Source organism: Phacochoerus africanus, chromosome 3 (genome assembly GCF_016906955.1).
Source record: "Phacochoerus africanus isolate WHEZ1 chromosome 3, ROS_Pafr_v1, whole genome shotgun sequence".
Taxonomy (NCBI): domain Eukaryota; kingdom Metazoa; phylum Chordata; class Mammalia; order Artiodactyla; family Suidae; genus Phacochoerus; species Phacochoerus africanus.
The window spans coordinates 144,246,006-144,270,385 of record NC_062546.1 but is presented as its reverse complement, the minus strand read 5'-3'; the positions used below and the strand labels follow the sequence as shown (position 1 = coordinate 144,270,385).

At 40.8% G+C, this 24,380-nt stretch overlaps 1 protein-coding gene across 4 annotated transcripts in view; it reads right to left on the bottom strand.

The window, feature by feature from the left end:
• Positions 1 to 24,071, bottom strand: part of RAPGEF4 (Rap guanine nucleotide exchange factor 4) — a 321,086-nt gene extending 297,015 nt beyond the window's left edge. For 3 of the 4 annotated variants that reach the window (XR_007134020.1, XM_047772897.1, XM_047772898.1), the window contains exon 1: positions 23,801 to 24,071. Coding sequence is in view for 3 of the 4 variants with exons in the window: in XM_047772897.1 (XP_047628853.1) it covers positions 23,801 to 23,865 (65 nt within the window). In the remaining variant the exon portion in view is untranslated. The remainder of the gene's footprint in view (positions 1 to 23,800) is intronic. The other variant, XM_047772895.1, reaches the window with a different exon arrangement.
• Between the last annotated feature and the right edge of the window lie 309 nt (positions 24,072 to 24,380).

Genomic DNA, 24,380 nt, shown 5'->3' with positions numbered 1-24,380 from the left:
CCAAGAAAATGCAGAAATTGCTTATAGCTTTCTGAGAGAATAGTTTCAGAATTGTCTTGGAAGGTGAAACTCAAAGAGTAGAAGAAAATGTGAAAAAGAGGCAGAAAAGCTGTAAAGATGCTCCTACCACACAATTCCATCAAACAACAAATTGTGCTGTACACAAAGAGCATGGCTAAACTGGCTGAAAGACAAAGGTTAACATGATTCTTTATTAAGCAGTTGGATAAAAGCAGGGTCATGAGTGGTTTCCTCCAATTACTTACAATGGTACAGACTAAACATATATTCACACAGACACGGACTGAGGGTTAAAAACAAATGTGTGAATAAACAAAATTTGGTTATGAATTTTCAACAACATATAACAAGAGACAAGAGAATTATGAGGATGTCTGAAGAACAGCAGAGCCAGGCTGGAGAGTCAGCTTGGGAGTCAACAGCAAACACATGTCAGTCGAATCCATGAGGGAGATGAGATTGTTCAGAGAGAAAGAAAACACTGCCTAATAAGAAAAACAAGCTGAAAATGGAACCCTAAGGAACACTTTTTTGTTTGTTTTGCTTTCTCAGGAGAGAAAGACAAGTGATCACGTCTTTTAGTTTTCAACACTTTAGAAGTGCCTGTAGACATGGAAGGTGCAAGAATTAAAAAAAAAAAAATTATGTTTCAAACACAAACTGAGAAAAAGAGGAGAATGCAATAATCACTGACAGGAAGTTTGCAAAACTAAAGAGGGAAATTATGAAAAAAATGGAACAGGAGGTCCCGATGTGGCTTAGAGGGAACACATCCAACTAGTATCCGTGAGGATGCAGGTCTGATCCCTGGCCACGCTCAGTGGTTTAAGGACCAGGTGTTGCCGTGAGCTGTGGCGTAGGTTACAGATGCAGCTCGGATCCCATGCTGCTGTAGCTGTGGTGTAGGCCAGCCACTATAGCTCCAATTGGACCCCTAGCCTTGGAACTCCCATGTGCTGCGGGTGTGGCCCTAAAAAGACAAAAAATAAATAAAAATTTAAAAAAAAATTTTAAAAAGGAACATACACATGTAGGCACTTTAACAAAGACAGGGAATGAGTTAGTACCAGAGAGGGAAGCATTAGAAGAAACAAAGCGATGGAAACTGAGGATGAAAGAGTCGGCAGAATGAATGATCAACAAGTCTTAGGCTACGAAATAATGTAATATAAGGACCTAAACAATTACCATAACGTAAACAATATTACAATAATGTAATAAAGGACCTAAAACCAATTACCTGGTTTTAGCAATCATTGCCTCACAAGTAACCCTTGCCAGAGCAGCTTCCCTGGAAACATGGGAATAGTACAGGGTCAATGATGTACATATTTTATTTTTGCACTTCCCTATGGTATAGTTGTCTGCTACAGGTTTGTTTTTTGTTTTTTGTTTTGGTCTTTTCTAGGACCACTTCCTGCGGCATATGGAGGTTCCCAGGCTAGGGGTGGAATCAGAGCTGTAGCCACCGGCCTACACCACAGCCACAGCAACACCAGATCCAAGCCACTTCTGCAACCTACACCACAGTTCATGGCAATGCCGGATCCTTAACCCACTGAGCAAGGCCAGGGATGGAACCGGCAACCTCATGGTTCCTAGTCAGATTCGTTAACCACTGAGCCACGACAGGAACTCCTATAGTTGTCTGTTACAGTTTTTACACAAACATTCACAGTGGTTTCACTTGTAGCAGCCCAAAGCTGGAAATAATCTGAATGTCCATCCACAAATATTTGGAAAAACCCATTTTGTGCATCCATGTCATAGAGCACTACTCAGAAATGAAAAGACATGAGTTGTTAATACATACAGCAACATTGGTAAATCCCAAAATAATTTTGCTGAGTGAAAAGCACCAGCCACAAAAGACTACTTACAGAATGATTCCACTTATATAAATCTCTAGAAAAATGCAAACTAATCTGTGGTGACAAAAGCAAATCAGTTGTGGCTCGGGGATGAGAGAGGGTGGAGAGGGGCTAGAGGCGGAGAATACAAAGGGGCATGGGAGAATTTACGGGTGATGGGTTTGTTCACTATCTTGATTGTGGTGATGGTTTCACAAGTGTATACATAAGCCACAATGTACCAAATTGCATAATTTAGAAGGTATTACCTTCTACCTCAACAAAGCTGTTAAAACATAACAGTGAGACATCAGTTCCTTAATTCAACTAAAAATTATTATAGGATATAACAAATTTGTAAAATATTTTGTTTAATTAGAAATGATGAGCCCACTAGAAAGGAACGAGAACTCTAACTCACACGGGGCACCGAAAAAAAAACAGCTCTCAGATCACAGTCCAGGAAAATACTCCTGAACTGCAAGCCTGGTGGTGCCCAGCATTCAGAGCTGACAGCTACTTCATGTCCTTCCCTTAGGCACGCAACCCAGAGCCCAAGGTCTGAAGATACAGGGAAAGTTCCTTTAACAATATGCAGATTCGCTGCAGGCACCATAGCCCATTCAGCTGTCTCTTCCACTTCTACCACTTAATAGCGGCGGCCAGAACTGAAGAGAAGGGAAGCCAGTGCACAAGCAGTAGAGATGAACATCTCCAGGTTCCTGGGTCAACTCTGCTGGATGTCCCCACATCTGAGGCTCCTCATATCATCAGAAGATATGAGGAAGTCATTGCCCGTGACTGGACCCAGACTCACATGCACCTAGAACTTCAGCATCCAACACCGCGTACTCAACATGGGCATAAACATTTCCACCTCAGCTACCAGCCTCCCCAGGGCCATGCTGATCTGGATCCTCTGTATCTGAGAGATGGCAAAGCACTGGGGACAAAAAAGATCATCTTGGTTCTCTCCCTCCTTAGATGAGTGAAGCAGTAGTTAGGTTTGTGGAATATTAAACCGAGGTCTTCAAAATGGCTCAGGCCAGTGGAACAGGTTAATTCTTTTCTGAGTTTTCCTACCACTGTCTATATCAGTGTCTCTCAAAAATCCACATCCACCTGGAACTCTGAATGTGACCTTATTTGAAAACAGTATCTTCGCAGATGTAACCAGTTAAGACAAGGTCATATTGGGCCGGGTGGGCCCTAAATCCAATGTGACTCATGTCCTCAGAAGAAGAGGAAAGGACACACAGAGACAGACACACAGGAAAGAAGGCCAGGCTCTGAGGAGCAGAGACCAGCGTGGGACAGCTGCAGCCAAGGGAAAAGAGGCAAGGCAGGCCCCTCCCCTAGAGCTTTGGCAGGAGCATGGCCATGCCAACACCTGATTTTGGACTACTAACCTCCAGAACTATGAGACGATCACTGTCTACTGCTTTAAGCCACCCAGTTTGTAGCAATTTCCTACAGCAGCTGGAGGAAATGAATACATGGTCACAGAGAATTCATCATTCCAGGGCAAATTCACAGGCCACTGTCCAGGGCTGGCTCCAACTCTTTGCCTGGTGCCAAATTGCTTTTTCCATGAAACTACAGACACTCTAGAGAGATAATAAGCCTTTTGTCGGCCTCCATGACCAAGGGGGAGGCACCTTAGACAGATCCTGTGTCCGCACACCATAGAGGATGACTCTCCAAAAGAATCTTCACAAAAAGGCCAGGTCAATGCTTTCCTAAGTTCAGCAATGGATGCTCTTCAAGTCCTTTCCACGAGTATCCAAACTGAAGGCTTCCAGCTCTATCTGACAGGATCTGGACTCACGGTTGCCCTTTCATTGGACAGATGAGAATTACATCTTCCACCTATATCCAGCCACACCCAGCTCACCTACTGCTATTTGAATTTCCACTGAAAAGCCAAACAAAATAAAAGCAAGGAATCCACCAACCTATGCAGGACTATAGGATTTCTGGCTGGTACTTCTACAGATTCCATGTTTATTCAACCACCAAGTAAAATTTTACTTGGCAGCTACTTTGCAGAGTAAGTATGTAAGAAGAGAAAGCATGCTTCACAGTGAATAAGAAAGATCTGAATCATACAATGGTAGTTAGTATTGTCTTTTAAAAGTTAATTAGTATTTCCATTAATTTGTGTGCAGAGTTTTTCTTCATAGGATCAAAAAATACCAAAATGAGGTGTGAATGTATACGCCCAAAAGTTTGTAACATACACCAACAGTTAAAAAAAAAAAAAAAAAAAAAGCATAAGCACCTTCTTAGCGTAGTGGGCAGCATGTCAGTCTGATTTAAAAAAAAAAAAAGGCAAACTAGATATTTTCATTGCCTACAACTGGAAAAGTCAACATTAACAAATTCTTTCAAAAGATCTGCCTGTATATCTAACCATAGAGATTTATGGGTCACTTTTTCCTAAGCCATATATAAGTGAATCAAAATAATCAACTCACAATTTATGTCTTCCTGGATAAATGGGGGTTTTTCAAGAGCAGGGAATTAATTCATCATCTGGATGAGATGATGCTCAAATGTACTGAACACATATGGCCCTCTGCTCTTCTCTCATCTACTCCTGCTTCTGTTTACTGCTTCATGCCACCCACTCTGGAGAAATCTGATCTTATCTCCCAGACTCAGGACCTCCTGCTTAGGTTCTCAGAGCCTGATGTGGTCCCTCATCCCACATAGGACAGTATGTTAAACAGTCCTCCAACTGCTCACTCAGTATCTGTGTCCTGAGTAACTTCTATAAGGGCATGTTCTGTGTTCCCCTCTCAGAAATGAGCCCCATCATTAACATCACACATAGTGCATTGCTCGATGCAAGGTTAATGGATTAGTGTGCACAGCACGAAAGTTTTACAAAGGATCCTTTCAAAACTTACTTCCTTTTCATGTAAGTCAAATCAAGAAAAGAGGTTTTTACAGTGAAACGATGGTGTAGAAAAGAGTATACGCTATTGAGGAAGGCATGGGGCAACCCGAGGTTCTGGAATATGAAGGCTTCATTTGCTTCCAGCATCTCTTCAATTGACTGGCTCATCCAGTTAGAATAAGGTTTACCTTGCCATCCACAAAGTCATACCAGGCTCTCATCTAGGAGATCTCAGTTTCAAAAAAAATAAATTAAGGCCTTCCTTCTTTAATAACCAGAGGCAATTCTGACATTCACCATGCAACTGTTATGATGTTCTGGCTTCCGTAGTCCCACAGGCACATTGTTACCTCACTGTGTATCCCACATTGACCTAGTGGAAGCCTCCTAGGTCCTGAACCAATGTTTTGTCTTTGTCCTCCTGACCTTTCTCTGATCTCCTCATGCATTCCTGTTTTGCAGGCAACACAGCTTTAATTAAATCCGTTCTCTCCCAGATCTGTTTTTACTCTTCCCATTGCTTCTTCTTCCTTCCTGATATTCCAAGATTCCTTTTTTCCTCAGCTTCCTCTAGCCACTCTTTTGGAGTAGGTCTGCTGATGACAAATTCTTCAGCTAGGAATGTCTTAATTTCCTCTTCACTCCTGAAGGTTATTTTCATTGGGTATAGAATTCTGAGTTGATAGTTCTATTCTTTCAGCACTTGAAAAATGTTGTTTTACTTCATTGTGGACTCCATGGTTCCTGATAAGAAATTAATTGTCATTCTAATTGTCTTCTTCCTATAGGCAAGGTATCATTTCTCTCTTCCTGCCCCTAAGGTTTGTTTTTGTTTTTGTTTTTTTGTCTTTCGTTTGCAGAATTTTGCTTAACTTGGCATAGTTTTCTTTGGGTTTATCCTGGTTGGTTTTCACTCAGGTTTTCAAATCTGTAGATTTATTTCTTTTGTCAAATTGGGTAAATTTTCAGCCATTCTTTATTTCTTCTAGCACTTTTTTAGCACTACCCTCTTTTCTCCTTCCAGGACTCCAAGGAACATGAATGTTAGTTCTTCTAACTCCTGACACTCTGTTCCTTTTTTCCAGTCTGTTTTCTATCTGTGGTTCAAATTGAGTAATTTCTATTATTCCACCTTCCAGTTCACTAATTCTTTCCTCTCTCTTTCCCAGGCTGTTGTTGAGACATCCATAGTTTTTAATTTCAGTTAGACTATTTTTCAGTTCTAAAATTTCCATTTGGGTCTCCTTTACTTCTTTTACTTCTTTGCTAAGTCTTCCTATTTCTTTGCTGAGACACTCTATTTTTTCAAGTATGTTCATGATCACTCATTTTTATGCTAAGCACTTTAAAATCTAGGTGGAAAGGGCTGCTGCATTATAGCCAGGCAAGAGTGAGAGTTTAGGCTCCACACTTGATCTCTGCTGACAGGAGTAGGAATAAGCCTATAGTTTTTTCTACAAGCTTACTTGTTTAAAGTATAGTTATTATTTAAAAGTTTTCTTTCTTGCTAAAGCTGCTCCTTTTCTTTCCCTGGAGACAGCAGGCTTTTCTTGCACCATTATTTTTGTCTGTGTTGACTAGCATTTCTGAGATACTCTCTCCTCCAGCACCCAGTCTGGGATATATGAGACAAAAAGAAAACTTAAGGAACTCACCACTACGTCATTCTTCAGGTAAAGAAGTCCCAAGCCAATCTGCCTTCTTCTCTCCATTAATCAAAGTCTTTTTCTATTTGTTTTACATATAGTTGTAAATATGGGTTTATAGTTGTACTTAATGGAAGAAATAAAGACAACTAAGTCCGTTTGTCCAGAACCAGAACTTTATAGTTGTGTTTTTAGCACAACTCATTTGTAACTGAGTAATTACAATTTCACAACTGCCATACATATCAAAAGCAAATGTGCACCAACCAGAAACTCATTTATAGAGGCACACTATCTCCTGAGAGGAGATGTTTCCAGGGACATGGCAACCAATGAGCCATATGTTGTTTATTTGTTAATCACTTGCCAACTCTGGCTTTATTGATAATATCGCTTCTGAGTTTCACAGCAGCCTGCATGCCTCAGCTGTGATAGTTTGCTTCCTTGCTGTTCAGTATTTATCTTGGTGATGTTGACTCCCTGCTCTTTTCTCCATCTGGTACACAGAAATAACACCCTATGTTTTCATAATGGCATTCATGTTATCCTACTGCTTGTCCTCTGCACCTTGATACCTTGATTTATCATCTTTCCTTACCTGGACTTTCCCATTTACCCACATTTTGGGTGCATAATCTCATCTAGTTTAAGCCCCAGGCTATGCATTTGCCCCATACCTTGTGTGTGAGATACTTTATTTTTGTTTTCAGTCCTTCTGTCTTCCTCACAACAACATTCCAAGAACTGGCACAGAGTCTGCAACTCACCCAACTGCTAACCAGGCTGGAAAAGTAAACCTATTAGCCATGTCATCTGTAAGATATCAAACTTAAAGTGCAAACCCAGATTGTAGTCTTTCTTTTTCCTAATGTCTTGTCAAATTAATAGGATCTACATAAATATTTGGAAACATCTCCTCTTGCTTTTCAAGACACAATCCACATTCCCTCACCTTCCTCCTACATCATTACTCACTCCTACATAGCTTCTTTTGCTAATTATATCCCCTCCCCATGAACTCTTGTTAGAAGGTGGCAGGGCTTAAACTTTGATCCTCTTCTCTTTAACATTCACTTCCTTGATGTTCTCCAGTTTCATGGCTTTAAATGCCATCTATGCATTGCCAAATCCCAAATTTATATCTCCAGCTCAGAGCTCACTTTCAAAGTTACATATCCACTTTCCTACTCAACTTCTTCAATTGAACACCTAATAGATTTTGCAAACTCAAAATGTCCAAAATTGCACTTCCCTTTCCCTTCAAACTTGCCCTTCCTATAGCTTTCCCCATCATAACAGATGGCTACACAATCCTTCTAGCTGACCAGGCCCCAAACTTTAGATTTACCCTTGACTCCTCGTTCTCATATATTCCCATGTTCCATTCATGAACAAGTCCTATTGGTTCTACCTCCAAAATGTATCCTGCCTTTTTTCATCACTTCCACTGCTGTCACTCTGATCCAAATTACCATCATCTTTCACCTAGATTATTGCAAGAACTTCCTAATAAGTTTCCCTTCTTCCATCTTTGCCCCATTCTCCCATAGCATCTTAACATTGCTATCATAGTGATCTTGAGAAATGCAAATCTGATTATGTCTATCCTCTGCTCTAAACCCTTCAGGGGCTCCCTGTTTGACTCAGAGTAAAAGCCAAGCCCTTTATAATAGCTGTCAAGTCGCTACATGATCTACCCTCATTCTTTGTCTGCTCTCCTCCCCCACTCTTTCTTTGCTCACTTCACTCTAACCAGAATAGCCTCCTTACTGCTCTTGGCACACCCATATGTGCACCCATACCAGGGCCTTATAACTACCTGGTCCCATTGCTGGGATATTCTTACCCTAAACACATGCTTGGTTAACTCCCCGGCCTTTTGGCTAAAAATCACACATCCCCAGCAAAGCATATTCTGGCCAATCTATTTAATACTATTTAATACGACATGCCCACTAATCTCTTACTGGGCTCTATTTGTTTTTTGCTGGTTTTTATTTTTTTTTCCCATAACACATTCCCTCTAAACATACCATACAACTTATTTCCTGTTTACTGTTTTTCACCTATTTCCTGTTAGAATGTAAGCTCTGTGAGAGCTGGGATCTTCTACTTGGCTCACTGAAGAATCCTAAGCACTGAAAAGTTGTTTCCTAAGGATTCATTATGTATACATTGAATAAAGGAATTAATCTCATTGCAGCAATGCCTCAACTATTCAGAAGATATTTATCTGGAAATCTCAGTTATTTAAAAAATCATAAAAGTGAGATCACGTACTACCTATGTTTAAAAGGCTTAGTGTAACAAAAGTTGAGGCCTAAATATACTAAAACTCTGAAATTCAGACACTTTACTCAGAAGAGAAATCCTGAGGGGCAAAAATGCATGCACTCATTTATAAAGAGCTCTGATAAACCTAGTTAACCTGGACTCTCAACCCAAAGGATCAGAAGCAGGATATTATGTTTGTGCAAGAGAAGAAGACAAGACAGACACCTAGAAGGCATCCAGACAGCCTCTGGGCAGCAGGAAAGAGTTGGTCAGCTAAAACAAAAACAGGCAAAACTTTAAAAAATAAAATAAAATGAAAGCAACATTGGGGCATTTGGTGTTGAAACAGATAATCCACATACCTCAAAATCACCATATTATAACACAAGATACTGACTTATGTTCAATACACTGAGACTCAATCATTAAGTAAAAGGAAAATGATATTCAGCACACTTTAGGAAAGTGGTCATACTGAATACCACTAAATACCATTTCTACCAGAATTATTAAAATTTGGAGAATCAGTTGGGATAAACTTGTATGACATGAGTGTCTCTAAGATGCTGGATAACTGAAGAGTCCCTGGAAACAACTGTCTTGTTTGGCTTGCGGCTGTTTGTTTATTGTTGTGTATCCGGAAATTAATCTTGTGTTCTAAAAGAGAGCAATTTCAAGATTTCAGCAGGTTCGGGGGATTCTGAGTAATATGAGGTTGTTATAATTTAGAAAACATGTACAGAAAATCTATAATTGGCCAAAATATTTCGGAAACGGTATGCCCTGGGAACGCGTGCTAGGACTAGGGCTCAATTTAAAGGCACAAATAATATTTCCCACATTTTCCATCCTGAGCCTTTTTTTACCCTTGAGCTCTCTACTAGTCTTAAGAGGAACATACTCGAAACATCGTCATAGTGGAAAAGGAATGTGGCTTCATCTCATCTTGGTCCCTGGCACTTAGCAGCCTTGTGACTTTGGACAAATAATTTAACTTTCCCAAACCTCAGTTCCTTATTTGTAAAATACAGATAATAGCAGCTATCTCACTGTCATTATGAAAAGTAATTTGAAGCTATGTATCAAAGCTCTTAAATCTCTTCACACACATTAACTAATTTTAGTTCTATGGAGATCCCTAGTCTATGGAAGTAATTAATCTAAAACACAGGACAAAATGAATATAAAAAGTGATGGCATCATCAATAACAGCAACAATCTTTTTTTTTTTTTTTTTTTAATGGCCACACCTGTAGCATATTCAAGTTCCCGGGCTAAGGGTAGAATCTGAGCTGCAGCTGAGGGCTACGTTCCAGCCATAGCAACACAGGATCCAAGCTACATCTGTGAGTTACACCACAGCTTGCGGCAAAATCAGATCCTCAACCCACTGAGTAAGGCCAGGGATTGAACCTGTATCCTCATGGACACCATGTCAGGTTCTTAACCTGCTGAACCACAACAGGAACTCCCTCAACAATCATTTTTAAATAAGCAATTGTCCAATGATAAGAAAAAAACTTATGCCATATGGTCCATATGATTTCAGCCAATAAAAACTGTATTTAAAAATAATTTTTATTAAGCTGGGAAAATGATCATCCCGTAAGGTTAATTTTAAGAGGCATAAATGTTCCTCAAGCAGGTTTAAAAAATACTCCTATGAAAAAATACTGTAGGAAAATATGAAAATTTTATGACCATTTATTCCCAGTGACAGAGTTTGTAGAAATAAATTAATAATTATAAGCCAGAAATGTTTTGATTTGGCCCCAATTAAAGTGTACTTCAAATCACAGTTCATTATCTTTCATAAGTTCTTGTCATTCCCTCTGGGAAGGAGAAAGACGAGTCAATACACGTCAACTTGTAACCCTCTCAGAAGCAGGGCTTGTGTGTGTGTGTGTGTGTGTGTGTGTGTTGTCCGCTCTCAGCGGCAAGCCAGGAACAGCTCTCGCAAACCAAAGGAGCGAAAAGGACGTGGTGGGAGCAACTGGTGCTGTCACACCAAGGAGTCATGCTGCTGCCTCAGATACCTGCTTTAGCATCTAAACATCAGTGGGGTTTTTTAAAATATGTTTTCTTTTCTCCTATAATTTCCTTTATTCCTCGCTTTTCATTTTTTAAAATCTCTTTCAATGCATTCAATGCAAATCCTACAAGATAAAACTCACATCGATAAAGTTTCTGCTATATAATTACAAGCAGAATTCAGCACATAGAATCTATTTTATGCCTGTGATGCTTATCCTGATTCAAAATAAATAAATTCAAATGGTATTCTATTTGTAGAGGCATTCTTATGTGGCAGAATTTGACGGGAAAATTCTTTACAGGTAGGTAAAAATCAATAATAGATGAATAAATGAAAGAAAATCAAGGTTAGCCAAACTAAAATGGAAAAAAGGGACACTCCCTTTTAGATAATTTTCCAACATTAAAAAAAAACATTCCATTCATTGCTTTATTTTTATTACTGTTCACTCTCCCTCCTCCCTAACACCTATACTCTTTCCCTAAAGCTGATGAACAAAATCTACAAATTCTAAAATTATTTCAATTCTGCAATTTGACCACTTTATGATTCTCTTTCAAAGAATCCTAAACAATATCAGGCTTAAGTAATGTCTACTTTTGATCTCTGAAAGCTTCTCTGAGGAAGTGTCATCGCTTGTTTCTTTTGTGGATATTTGGGTTAGAACTTCTAAGGATAGAGGCCAAAAAAATTAACCATCTAAATGCAAAGGATGTTTTAAAAACAAGCTTTACTTCCATATCTGTTGAATGTCGAATTCTAAAATGAACCTCTAAAATTGTTAAGATAGATAGCCAATGAAGTGCTGAAAAGGTACAAAGCAAAGCAATAGAGATAATGTAAAATTCAATCAAGGGAAAGATAAGGTGCATTCACAAGCTGATAATGTACAGAAGATGAAAGAGCACAATAAAATTATATTCTATTTCCAGTCAACCAATTGGCCTCCAAGTTTAGCCGTGCTTCGGAGATCTGCCTTATAGATGAAGCTGCCTTACTACACGGTCTCATCAGTCTTCTCTGTAATTGCACATTTTTATATCAATAGGGGGCTCCCTCATTTATGCTCTGATGACCTGGATAATTAAACAAGGACTCCTAGTCTAAGTATTTAAATTCGTTTCCGTAAACAAAATGTGAAACTTGGTTACTGACTAGATAGCTCTAACTCTGCAAATCAGACCTTCAAACACCACCAGGGAATATTTACAATGAGTCTGCTGCATGCGTGGTACCTTAACATCAGCACAGATGCTTAACTACTCTCAAGTTGTCTTCAATTTTTGACATGAAAAAAATGCATAAGCACATTACTGTATCATTTAATTAGCTGAAGAGGAAAATATGATGGGAATTCAATACAAAAAAAATTATCAAATGGCAGATGATGGGATAATGATAGAAAAGACTGTTTAAGATAGTGAACAAATCCTCAAAGTAAAATCTGTTGGCATTTATAGACATTCAGTACCATTTTCTTGCTTTGGTGCACTTGTCTGAGTTGTCTGTCCTAAGAAAACACTGATCCCACAGAGGTATCAGACAAATTCATCACTGATTTAAAAAACAAACAAACACTTAACTGGCTAAATATGAATTCCAAAAGTCCATCAGTATGATGAGGATGTTGATACTACTATCAGTCAGCCATCAGCATCCTTGATCAAAGGCTCACATACAGTATCTTTAGAAACTCATTTAAATAACAGTACTTTTCCTGATCTGTCTGATGTTCATCATTCTCCAGGGACAGCTTTCTTTTTTCTCAAAAATTATTATAATGAAGAACTAAAGAGAGCAGTATTTTAGATATCTTTAAGCAGTAACATTTAAAGGATAAACCAAAATTAAATTTATCCCTTTTACCTTCTGAAATTACCTTTGTCTATTGCATCAACAAAACTGGTAATATGCCATAAGTGCTGTAAATGAAAAATTAGTTTTCTTCCTTCTTCCCTACTGTGTTTCTCTCTTGCGAGTCCCCTTCACTACTCACACAGAAAGCTTCACTTCTCGTATTTCTAGTCACCAAATATCGTAGGGGGGTTCCCCCCCAACAAGTCTCCAACACCAGCTAGGTGTCCTGCAATTGGACTCAATTCAGCCACCGTCTACCAGAAGATAACATCAGCTCTCACAGGCAAGGGTTCAGGCCCACAAGACTGCACCCCTACTCCTACGCCAGATGCCAGTGGCAAGCTCAGGTTCTCACTTGTGCTTTTGACCAACCAAGCTAAAGAGGTTCCCACTACCCCCTCCTCAGGTTCGAGGAACTCACAGAACTCAGGGAAATGCTGCTGACATTACCAGTTTACTAAAGAATATGATAAAAGATACAGAGGAACAGCCAGATGAAGAGATACACAGAGTGAGGTCCGGAAGGGTACCAGGCTCAAAAGCTCTGTCCTCATGGAGTTTGGATGTGCCACTCTCCCAGGTGGATGTATTCACCAACCTGCTCTTGAATCCTCCACACCATCACTGCATATCCTCTTACTTTTATTCTCAGAACACTTACTACCACCTATCTTCTCCTACTTTGTTCACCACTGGTATTTCTCACCACCTGGAACCACATCCAGCACATAGGAGGAATTCAACAAATAGTTTTTTGAAGGATTGACTGAATTAATTAATGTCTTCCCAACTGATATTTAAATTCATGAGGTCAGGGGCCATGTCAGTTTTTCTTACTAATATTCCAGCAAGAATGTCTGGTATATAGAAAGTGAAGAGTAAAAATCCCTGAATGAATGAATGAATGATAGGAAAGGAGATTACTAAGAATCATACCCTTTTCCTACAGCACATTTGGGCTGGAAAAAGAGAAAAGCAGATGAGGACAAGGGACACTGGAGATAGAACTTTCCTATACCCCAAGTTTGTTTAAAGAAAACATCTAAGAATCAAGAACCCAACTTTCTGTAACATGTTCAGTAAGTAGCCAATCAATGACTAGAAAAATAAGACTGCAGAGCCAGAACACCAGGCAAGATATTAATGCCTTCATTTGAGATTTAAAGAGAACTGAAATTTCACATACAATAGCAAGAATCAAATGTTTAAGTTCTAAGTAATATCTACTTCCCTTCAAAGTTCTTTTCTGTTTTCAATAGCTCTAACAATTAAATCTTTTCTAAGGGCTTTTTTTTTTTTGTCTTTTGTCCTTTTTAGGGCCACACCCGTGGCATATGGAGATTCCCAGGCTAGGGGTCTAGTCAGAGCTATAGCCGCGGGCCTGCCACCTACACCACAGCCACAGCAACGTGGGATCCGAGCCTCATCTGCGACCTACACTACAGCTCACAACAATGAGGGATCCTTAACTCACTGAGCGAGGCCAGAGATCGAACCCACAACCTCATGGTTTCTAGTTGGATTCGTTTCTGCTGTGCCACGATGGGAACTCCTCTAAGGGCTTTTAAAAATTATTTCCTAGGAGTTCCTGTTGTGACACAGTGGTTAACGAATCCGACTAGGAACCATGAGGTTGCAGGTTTGATCCCTGCCCTTCCTCAGTGGGTTAAGGATCCGGCGTTGCCGTGAGCTGTGGTGTAGGTTGTAGACGTGGCTCAGATCTCGTGTTGCTATGGCTCTGGTGTAGGCTTGGCAGCTACAGCTCCGATTAGACCCCTAGCCTGGGAACCTCCATATGCCGCGGGAGTGGCCCAAGAAATGGCAAAAAGACAAAAACAAAAACATTGCTACTCAACTTTACTAATTTTCACTATCTCTGATATGAAAAATAATATTTATGAAGGATTTCCTGAAAGAGAAGTAATCCACCCATTTCTAAAATAGCCTAAAATCTATCCCGGGATTAAATCATACCATCAAAAAGCTGTATATTATATTGGCCCCCTAGGGAAAATACTCTACTTTAATATTCCTTTGGCATTATGCTATCAAGATGTATTGAGAAATATGTGAAATATGAAATCCATCCCTGAATTCACTGCTGGGACATAGTGTAGGATATTGTTCATCACTTTGCAGAGTATCTTCTCCATGAGGTTGAACAGGTCAACAGGTTTATTGCCCTATTTAATATACTTGTTTAGCATATGAGTAGCTTGATTAATTGTTCTTCTCTGGCAGAAATAATTTTTGTTTGTACATACTGAATAATGAAATAATTGTGCTTCCTATTGTACGCTACATGAGAAATCACAGCTTTAATGCTCTTATATTAGAGCATTAAATTTCTCTTAGAAATGTTAGAGAAATTAATATATTTCTCTTATTAGAAAAGAAGAAAAGCTTAAAATTAATTATCTAAGTTTTCATTTTAAGAAACCAGAAAAAGAGAGTAAGTTAAGCCCAAAGTAAGTAGGATAAAGGGGTGAAAAGCAAAAATCAATGAATTTCTCAAACAACAGAAAAAATCAACAAAAAATTGGTTCTTTTAAAAGATTAACAACATTGAGAATCTCCTCACAAGGTTAGTGAAGAAAAAAGAGAGCAAACACAAATTACTAACATGAGCTATGAAGGAGGGAATATCACTGTACATCCTAAGGATAATAAAGTAATACTAGGAACAAATCTATGACAGTAAATCCGATAACTTAGATGAAATGGGCAAACTCCTTGAATCAACTTATCTAAGCTGACACAGAAGAAAAAGAAAACCTGAGTAGTCATCTATCTATTAAAGAGACAGAATCTGTCACCAAAAAACTTCCCACAAAGACTGCTCTTGACCAGATGATATCTATAAAACATTTTAGGAAGAAATAACATTAATATTACACCACTTTTTTTTAAATAGAGAAAAAAAAATGTTTCTTAGTTCAAGGAAGTCCATTCTCACTCTTTCTGTTCAACTTTTCCCTGGCAATCCTGGCCAAAGCACTAAAGCATGAAAAATACATGATTAAAAAAAAACAACAAAAACATAGAGATCAGAAAGAATGAGTAAAAATGCCAATACTCACAGACAATAAGATTGTCTACATAAAAAATCTGGAGGAATCTACAAAACAACTACTGAAACAGAATAACTTGTCCAAGGTTATACCATTAATCAAATCAAAACTAGAATCCAACAGTCTGGCTCCCAAACTCTTAACCCCTACACTATGCTTGCTACATCTGCATTAGCCTACAATCCCCAACACAGCCATTACAGTATTGAGATATTGGTCTCCTCCTTTGAAGTTCCAGAAACAGAGGTTCAGAAAGATTAATAACTTCACCAAGATCGCATGGCTAAAGGGTTGGCGATGGCAGAATGTTCATCCAAGTCTGGCGAACCCTAAAACAAAGTTAATTCAAAAATATGTTTTCCTGACTGAAATAAGGAAACAATGAGAAGATCCAGATCTAGATGATGAGGCCCTAAAATAAAGCAATGCAAAACAAAAGCCAAGAGAAGAACAGGTGACTGGTTAGGTATGACAAGGGACATAGGAAAGGGAAGATACAGGTGATGTCAAAGTCTGAGAATGAGAGTGGTGGTGTTATTAATCAAACAGGGAAGTAAGAAGCAACTAATGGAGAAGAGAGTTATGAAAGATGAAGTCGGTTTTATATAATCCAAATGTCAACTTGTTAGGTTAGGGATACTTTTGCCTGTAAATGACAGAAAACCTAACAAAAGAGTGACGTGTAGAAACAGGACGTGTTCTTCATAAAAGAAAAAATTTGAAGGCAGACAACTATTGATCTAAATGCAGCAGCTGAAGTCAAAACTGGAGTCTGTGTTTTTCCTGGCCTTTCTTTCTGGGATTACAATATGGTTTTCATACGCCCAGGCCTCAGTTGGTAATTCTAGGCAGACATAAGAGAACAAAAGAGTGTCAAATCCATGTGTACCTTCCATCGGTAAAGCAAAAACTTTCCTAGAAGCTTCTAGCAGACTTTTGCTCTGACTTACTGGCCAGAGGTGTGTCACTTGGGCACCTGGCTTCTAGGGAGGCTGGGAAGATAAGTATTTTGTTTTCCCAACCTCTCTAGCAGAGGTAGGTGCAGGAAAACAGTATCTGCCCCCAAATATTAATGGGATAGTTGATGTGAGACTATCCAACAGAGATTCAAAAATGCATCTGGTCTAGAAGATAAGCCAGAAGGATACAGAGTGTAAGTAATCTGCACAGATCATAGGAAATGGGTAAGTGCTCCAAGAAAGAGTGTGCACAAAGAAGAAAGAGGGTAGTAACAGCACAGTTTTTCCTGACTGATGCTCGTGGATACAGCTGAGTAAACATGGCAGCCTGATGCCTCCATTCCAGCTGGTCAGATTGTTTGTTTTCCTATGTTTGGCTGGGTCTTTCTCTGTCCTCCTCCCACCCAGTTAGTTCCATCCTCTTCCTCTTTCCTCAGTCTCTCGGTATTCCCAAGATGGTCTCTCCTCTCCCCTTCCCTCAACTGTGAACTGAAGGGACTGGAAGGAAAATTCCCTCTTCCCTGCAACTGTTCAAGTACATAAAGGTGGATCCAAATCTGGCTAAATTAGCTGCCTTTGGGAAGGGGAGGGGGAATACAGTGAGAAGCAGCTACTCTGAAAGGGCTATGAAATCTTATAAATGCAAAGGAAATTCAAACTAAAAAGGATCTGCCAATACCGCCCTCATTGAAGGACATGGAAGACCATTTAGGGGAACTCAAACTAAAATATGGAGGCGAATTTGCTCTGCTGAGCACTACTTTTCCTTTGATGATTCTTTTGGGCTCCCAGGCCATGTTTAGGAAACGAAGTTGCAGGCCCAAGAATGTGATGGACCAGGTACCTTTCTCCTAGACCCACCGCTCCATGAGCACACCAACCTCCACGTGCCTCCAGTTTGAGGGAGTCCAGCTCTGGCTGAACCTTTCCTTTCCTAAAAATCTAAAAGGGCAGGTAGAAGCAGCACCACAGAAGTTAACCCTGATTACATAAGAGGTTGTGTTATCCTATAATTGCTCCACACAAATGTCATGTGCTTCCATGTTTCGAAGCTCCAGTAAGATGAAGGTGTAGATAAGACAGTGGCCAAGCATTAAACTTTAAAAACAATATATTGCTGGGAGCTCTCTGGTTGTCTAGTGGTTAGGATTCAGCTCTTTCACCACCATGGCCCAGGTTCAATCCCTGGTCTGGGAACTGAGATCCCACATCAAGCCACTGCACATCATGGCCAAACACTCACAACATATTGCTAACATCACAAGAAGAGGTCACCTGGTATAATTCATAATGCAAGCATATAACACTTCCGAAGGATTATTGCCCCCCAAAATCACATCTAAATCCAATCAAGTTTTAGCTCCAAATACCACATTACAGAGGACAAAGTAACACATTAAAAGACACCATGGGCTATAATTTTAATGTAGACTGTAAAAAAAACCTGTTTCTTCAACAAATTTATTACAAAGAAGAAAAGGCGAGAGCTGGAAGGAGAATCCAGAGATTTAAAAAAGACCTAGCAACATATCAATTAAATATAACTTTTCTGGACCCTAATAAAACATGCTGCAAAAAAGAAAAATTTATGAGATAAATGGGAAATTTTGAACTCTGGATATTTGATTATGCTAGGAATTAATGTCAAATTGTAAGATGTGTGACAATTTTTTTAGAGTCCTTAGTTTTTAGAGATATATACTGAAATGTTTACAGATAGAATAATATTGTATGGGACTAGATAGAATAATACTATATAGAATAATCCTGGGATAGTGGGGAACAGGTGTGGGTATAAATAAAACAAGACTGGCCGTGAGCTGATAACTGTTTGAGGAGAAGGAGGTGGGACAAGAGAATTATTATTCTATTCTCTCTTCTTTTTGTATGTTTAAAATTTTTCCACAATAAAACTTTTAAAATAATAGATTAGAATAGGGCAATACCATGTCATTAAAAAAAAAAAAAAAAGTATTCACATCAGCCAAGAAAACAAGGAAGGAGGCAGCAGAGGCAGATGTTGATGGTGCCCAGTCAAAACCTTCCCAAGGTGAAGGGGGCCAGTGCAAGGACTGGCCTGCATGGTTGCAGAGACATCCTCCACCCCTGATCCCAAAAGCGTGTTCCTTAATCAAGGCACTACACTGAAGTGAGAGATAAAATGAACACAGTACAACACATCAATACAATGTAACATCAAGTGATACACAAAGAGGAGTGAATAGGCAACTGTGATGAAGTCTGCCTTGTGTTATTACATTGTTGGACAAAGTGTGCCATGGGAGCCCATGGAATGGTCCTCTAGCAGGGACAGGTGATCGCCAAACTGTCCTGACAGATTCCCAGAACTACCTTCTGATTATAATTCAATTCCCAGACTCTGTCGCTCTAGGAAGAGAATGAGCTGGCCAGAAGTCGTAAGAGTCCTGATCTCCTGGCAGCTTTGCTTCTCATTGTAAATGCATAACGTGGCCTTCTAATAACAACTGGATTTCCACAGAGTTTGCCTAAAGAAGGAATAGCTTAGCTGATAGTATCCACTTCTCTGATGTTATTTTCAAATTAACGAACCGTCCTTCTGGTTTTTACAGTCTCGGAGAGTTTGGTGCCTATGTATCTGCTCCTGAAGAATGTATTAGCTCTGGGTGTGCTGACAAATCAGGGTCCAAGACTGCCACACCAACCCTAAACCCTGGGTAATGTCGTCCCTTGGGACTTGCCTGGGTAGACACCAGTCTTCCCCAGTGACAGCCTTCTGCTCTGCATGCTTCTTTGATCCTCCCTATTCCTCAAGGCTGGGACCGTGTCTGATACTTCTTTGATATCTGAGTCATCCTCTCTCACCATGTCTGCTTTGAAGCATTCTGGTTTTTAACAAATCTGTTCCTTGATTTCTTTCACTCTCATTCAGCACCATCGAAATAGCTAACTCAACATCTATTCGGGGATCAAGTCAGATGCAAAGACATGGGTAAGAGGCATTTTTTTTTTTGGCCATGCCTGAGTCATGCAGAAGTTCCTGGGCCAGGGATCAAATCCGTGCCAAGCCACAGCAGCAACACCACCAGATGCTTAACCCACTGAGCCACCAGGGAACTCCTAAGAGGCATTTTCTAAATGAAACATTACTAATTTTTAAATTCCTTGCTGTTTTGAAAGATGACAACCTTTTCTACACATCCATACCATGCTAACTTCATTTTCTGCTTGGGTCCATGATCACCAGTGGTGCTCAAATAAGCCAATCAACCAAGGACTTTCCTCTATGCTATACTTCTAACCGAGGAAAAAGAAACCAAGCATTGTAAACTCCCTCCCAGGCAAAAAACAACTTCTTTTATCTCCAGTGGTTTCTCTGTCAATGGCTTAGGTAGATCTGTCATCTCTAAAGGGATGGGAGACTTTTTCTCCTAAGAGCTCCATCGTAAATAAACTCTGTGGGCCAGGCAGTCTTCACTGGTTGCATGGCCTCAGTTCTGCCACTGCAGTGTGAAAGCGGCTGCAGACAATATGTAACCAAATGAGCATGGCTGTGTTCCAATAAAACTTTGCTAATGGACATTGAAATTTGAATTTCATATAAATTTCATGGGTCACAAAATATTAATCTTCTTGTGGTTTATTTCCAACCGTTCAGAAATGTGAAAACATTCTCAGCTCAGGAGACAGGCAGGCAGCTGCCGGATCTGGCCCACGGGCCATAGTTTGCCAATTCCTTCTCTGTACTGATGAATACTGGCAGGGATTCACTACAGTATGTGAATATGTGCGGTCCCTTCCTAACATTTCCTAACCAGGAGCATTATGACCTGTAATGATTCTTAAAATTCACAAGTGGCAAAATGTAAAATCTTACGGGAAAAATATTTTCGCTAATATTTTGAAAAAATGATCAATGGTTATTTTACATGTTTGTTTTAAATCCCAAATAGTAGGGTACTAAGTACTTACAGTTCTAGTTACAATTCCTGTTTAGAAAAAAATTGTAAGGTCAATGAAATAATGCTAAGCTTGTTTTGCTTTCACAATACTGCCTGCTGAGACTTTTTTCAGTGTATTTTTATCATCTAAATGTTCAATGTCTTTCTGATTTTAAGATTAGCATTCATACACTCTCACCTTCTTAATCTTGCCATAGTCCAAGAACTTGGATGCTTGACACATAAAAAGCTTTTGATTTTCTGTCTTTGGCCTCATCCATATATCCACATATTTTAACCCCCTCCTCACATGAAAGCTTATAGAGTGCTGCCCGTCTATGATAACTTCCTCGGCCCACTTAATGAACATTCCTAAGGAATTATTTTCCTTTTGTTTTGTTTATTTGTTTCAACTTTCATTACATACTCCTTTACTCTTGCAGACTTTCCACTTTAATTGCCCTGTTTACTTCCAACCCCTCAGTTGCTCTTTTTCAAGCTGTCCACAATAGTTGCCACCTGCATAATACATCTGTCAAAACTACATTTCCCAGCTGTGGAAAAGGTCCCAGCATCATTTCCTCAAATAGGACCTGGCAGTTCACTGTACCATTTCTTCTTGGTTTTTGTGTGTGCTTGAAAATGTCCATAATCAAGAGTTTTAGAAAAATAGAGCATATGTTTCTATGCCCTCGATGTAGTCCCTAGAGGAATCTGTGGTTGAGAAGAAATGAACATATTTACATGCCACACCTGTGTGTTTTTGTGTGCACCGCCCCCTCTGCCTGGCATGCCCTCCTAGAATTCTCTGCCTGATAAAATTCCCCTCAATCTCCAAGGTCCAGGCAGGAACCTGTGGGAAACGTCCCTGGCAGAGCTCATGACTCTCTCCTCACTCCCAAAGCATTCCATACATCTCCATTAAAGCACTTATCATTGCATTGTGGTTAGTTGTTTACATAGCTATCCCACCCCCAGCTGCCCACCCCGTAAGTCAACAAACAACTCTCACCTTTTTTTTTTTTTTCCATTCCCGGTGCCCAACACACTGCCTAACACAGTGCCTGGAATAGAGCATCAAAATTGCATTTCTCAGAAATATCGAAAGCCATGTCCCAAAAGGAATGACTTCAGAGGACTTCCCAGGCCAACTTCCATCAGCACCCTTAATCTTCCTCCCCCCTAAAAAGTTAACAATCTAAGCAAAAACACAACTTCAAAACAAGTACCTCTAGGCCCTCTTACAAGGAGACTGCCACTCCTAAACTCTTCGTCAAAGGAATGCCAACATCAACACTGGGGAAAATGCAAGGTTCTCCTAACACCACAAAATAAAATACTCACATCGCACCTCACAGTTTTCAAAGTACTTTCACAATTTTTTTTTTTCATTTGGCCCATTCATCCTTGGAAAGACAGATAGCTTTATCATTTTTCACACACTCAAGTGAAATAAAAGTGACATGTCCGAGATCAGAGCTGGTGACAGCTCTGGGCCTAATACCCTTCATTTATTGATCTGTCTACTCTCCAGCACTCCAGGAATGCTAGGCTCAATATTTGTGGAGGATTCCACCCCCCAACCCCATCCCGAAAATTTTCCCCATTATGAATAGTGATGTTAGACTAGATTGTGGCACTATGTTCTAAAAATCCATTCCAAACAAAATCATTTGGGCAAATACACATTTTGAAAAGACTCAAATACATCCCACTTGTGTTAGTACTGCTCTCTGATTTTGCAGAAGGTACTTATTGATTAAAGGGTTGCTGGTGAATTACTGACTGTTCAAAAAATGGTATGCCATGCACTTCTGCAAAAAGAAAAATGCAGTCTATTATCTACAAAATTCACCCATGAGGAAGCACCGCTATTTATAAGTACAAGAGCTTGATTTTCTCTCCTTTGATAATCCATCTTTCCTAAACTACTAAATTTAGATTACTTATCACATTAGCAGGCTCTGCATTTATACTTGCTCTTAGTTCCTCTACCTAATTCTGTATGATTTAACCATCACTTCAATTCTCTTACTATTTATTGCACCGCAACCCTTCTAATATTAGCACGGATCATCTTAGACGTAAATAGGGCACTGCCTGCCAAAAAATCTTGCTACTGTGTGGTAATTGAAAGTAAAAATTATTTCTCAGATACATTAACTTATTCAAATGAGGCCCATTTAGCTTTTCTCAAATTAATTTTTTTTTCAACAAACGCCTCTAATAGTAAAGTATGCAGAGCATGTCACACTTAAGATTTTCAATTTTGATCTGGTTACGAATCTGCTAATTGTAAAAATTTCAATATGGCAGGGCGCAAAATATTTCACACAAATGCAAATAGAGATGTCATGCAGTTAGCTGCAGGACATGAATCATTGCCCTGCTGCATCAAACTCGAAAATCAGAGGCAGTTCACTCGGCAAGATTTCTTACCCAGTTCTTAAAAGTTCAGATGCATCACCTTTTTAATCAGGGAAATAAACTATAATTGCTAACCTACTGTGTAATGTTTACCGCTAAACCCACAATCTGGACAAACAGAAAATTATGCTGTCAGAGCCTGGAAACAACTGCAGTCCGCTGTTTCACACAGCACCCTCCTTACACAGGGCTGTCTTTGGGAGTTACAATGCCTTATGGCTTTAATTTTTTAGCGTAAGGGTCATTTCCCCAGAGGCAGGTGTTAGGACGAAAGCAGTCTCCCGCGTGACCTTCCTAACACAGACCTTGAACAAGAGACTGCGGGGGGCAGAAAGCTGAGAATTTCAGAAGGCACTTGACAGCTCCACTGGGTCCTTCACACTTGGCTTTCAGGAACAACAAAAAAAGCATGTTACTCTGCACCTGCCTCTCCCCCCACCCTTCTTAAAACTTCAATTACGTTTACCCCTGAGGGTCTGAACAGTGGGAAGAAGGTAGGACTCTATTCTTCCGTTCCGGGAAGCCAAGGAAAATAAACCCCCACCCAAGCGAGGGGCAGGGAGTCGCGGGGGGCGGGGGCCGAGGAGACCCGGGGCACTGGAGAGGCTGGGGCTCCCCTCACTGCGCCGCAATTTCTCCACCACGTGTGAAAATCTCCTGCACGAGGCGCCTCCTGGGAGGCCTGGGTCGCGTCCCCCTGGGATCCGGGGCGCTGAGCCTCCGCCCCCTCCCCGCTCGGGGACCCTCCTCCCGCGGCCCCGGAGGGCGTCCCCGCGGCGATCTCCAGGCAGAGGCAGCGCGCAGAGCCCCGGCCTGAAGGGGGCCCTTCCCCGGCTACCTTTTATCCAGGCAGGCGATCCACTCGGCGGAGGAGGAAGAATGGGCAGCGTGCGCAGCGACCATGTTGGGCAGCGGCGCGCGGTGTCCCCAGGCTGCGGAGACCTCCCGCGCTCGCTCTGCCTCCGCCTTGCCTCCGCTTCGCTCGCCGCGTGGACCCGCTCCTCCCCGCCCGCCTCGCGCCCAACGCGGCGGCGATGCGCCCGCCCTCCCAGCGGCCTGCCGGGCTGGGGGCCGGCGAGGGAGGGGACCCGAGGGGCAGGACGTGGGGACCGCGCTGCACTGCGGCGCCCGGGGGGTGGGGAGTCCCGCGGTCCCGCCCGCTGCGGGGAGGGGGCTGGGGGCGCCCCCGGCTGGCGGGCCACCTGCGACAGGTGGCTGCTGCTTCTCGGGAAGGCCTGGGCCCCACCCCTCACCTCCTGGCCTCTGAAGCGTGGAGGGAGGGAAGGCGCCACGGGTGGGGGGACGGGGGACGGATGTCAGTGTCTATATATTTTTCATACAGCAAATGTCACTAAAATGGCTGCTGTCTCTCGTTTCCTTAGAAACCCATTAGTCTTCCTCAGCAGCTGTCAAAACTT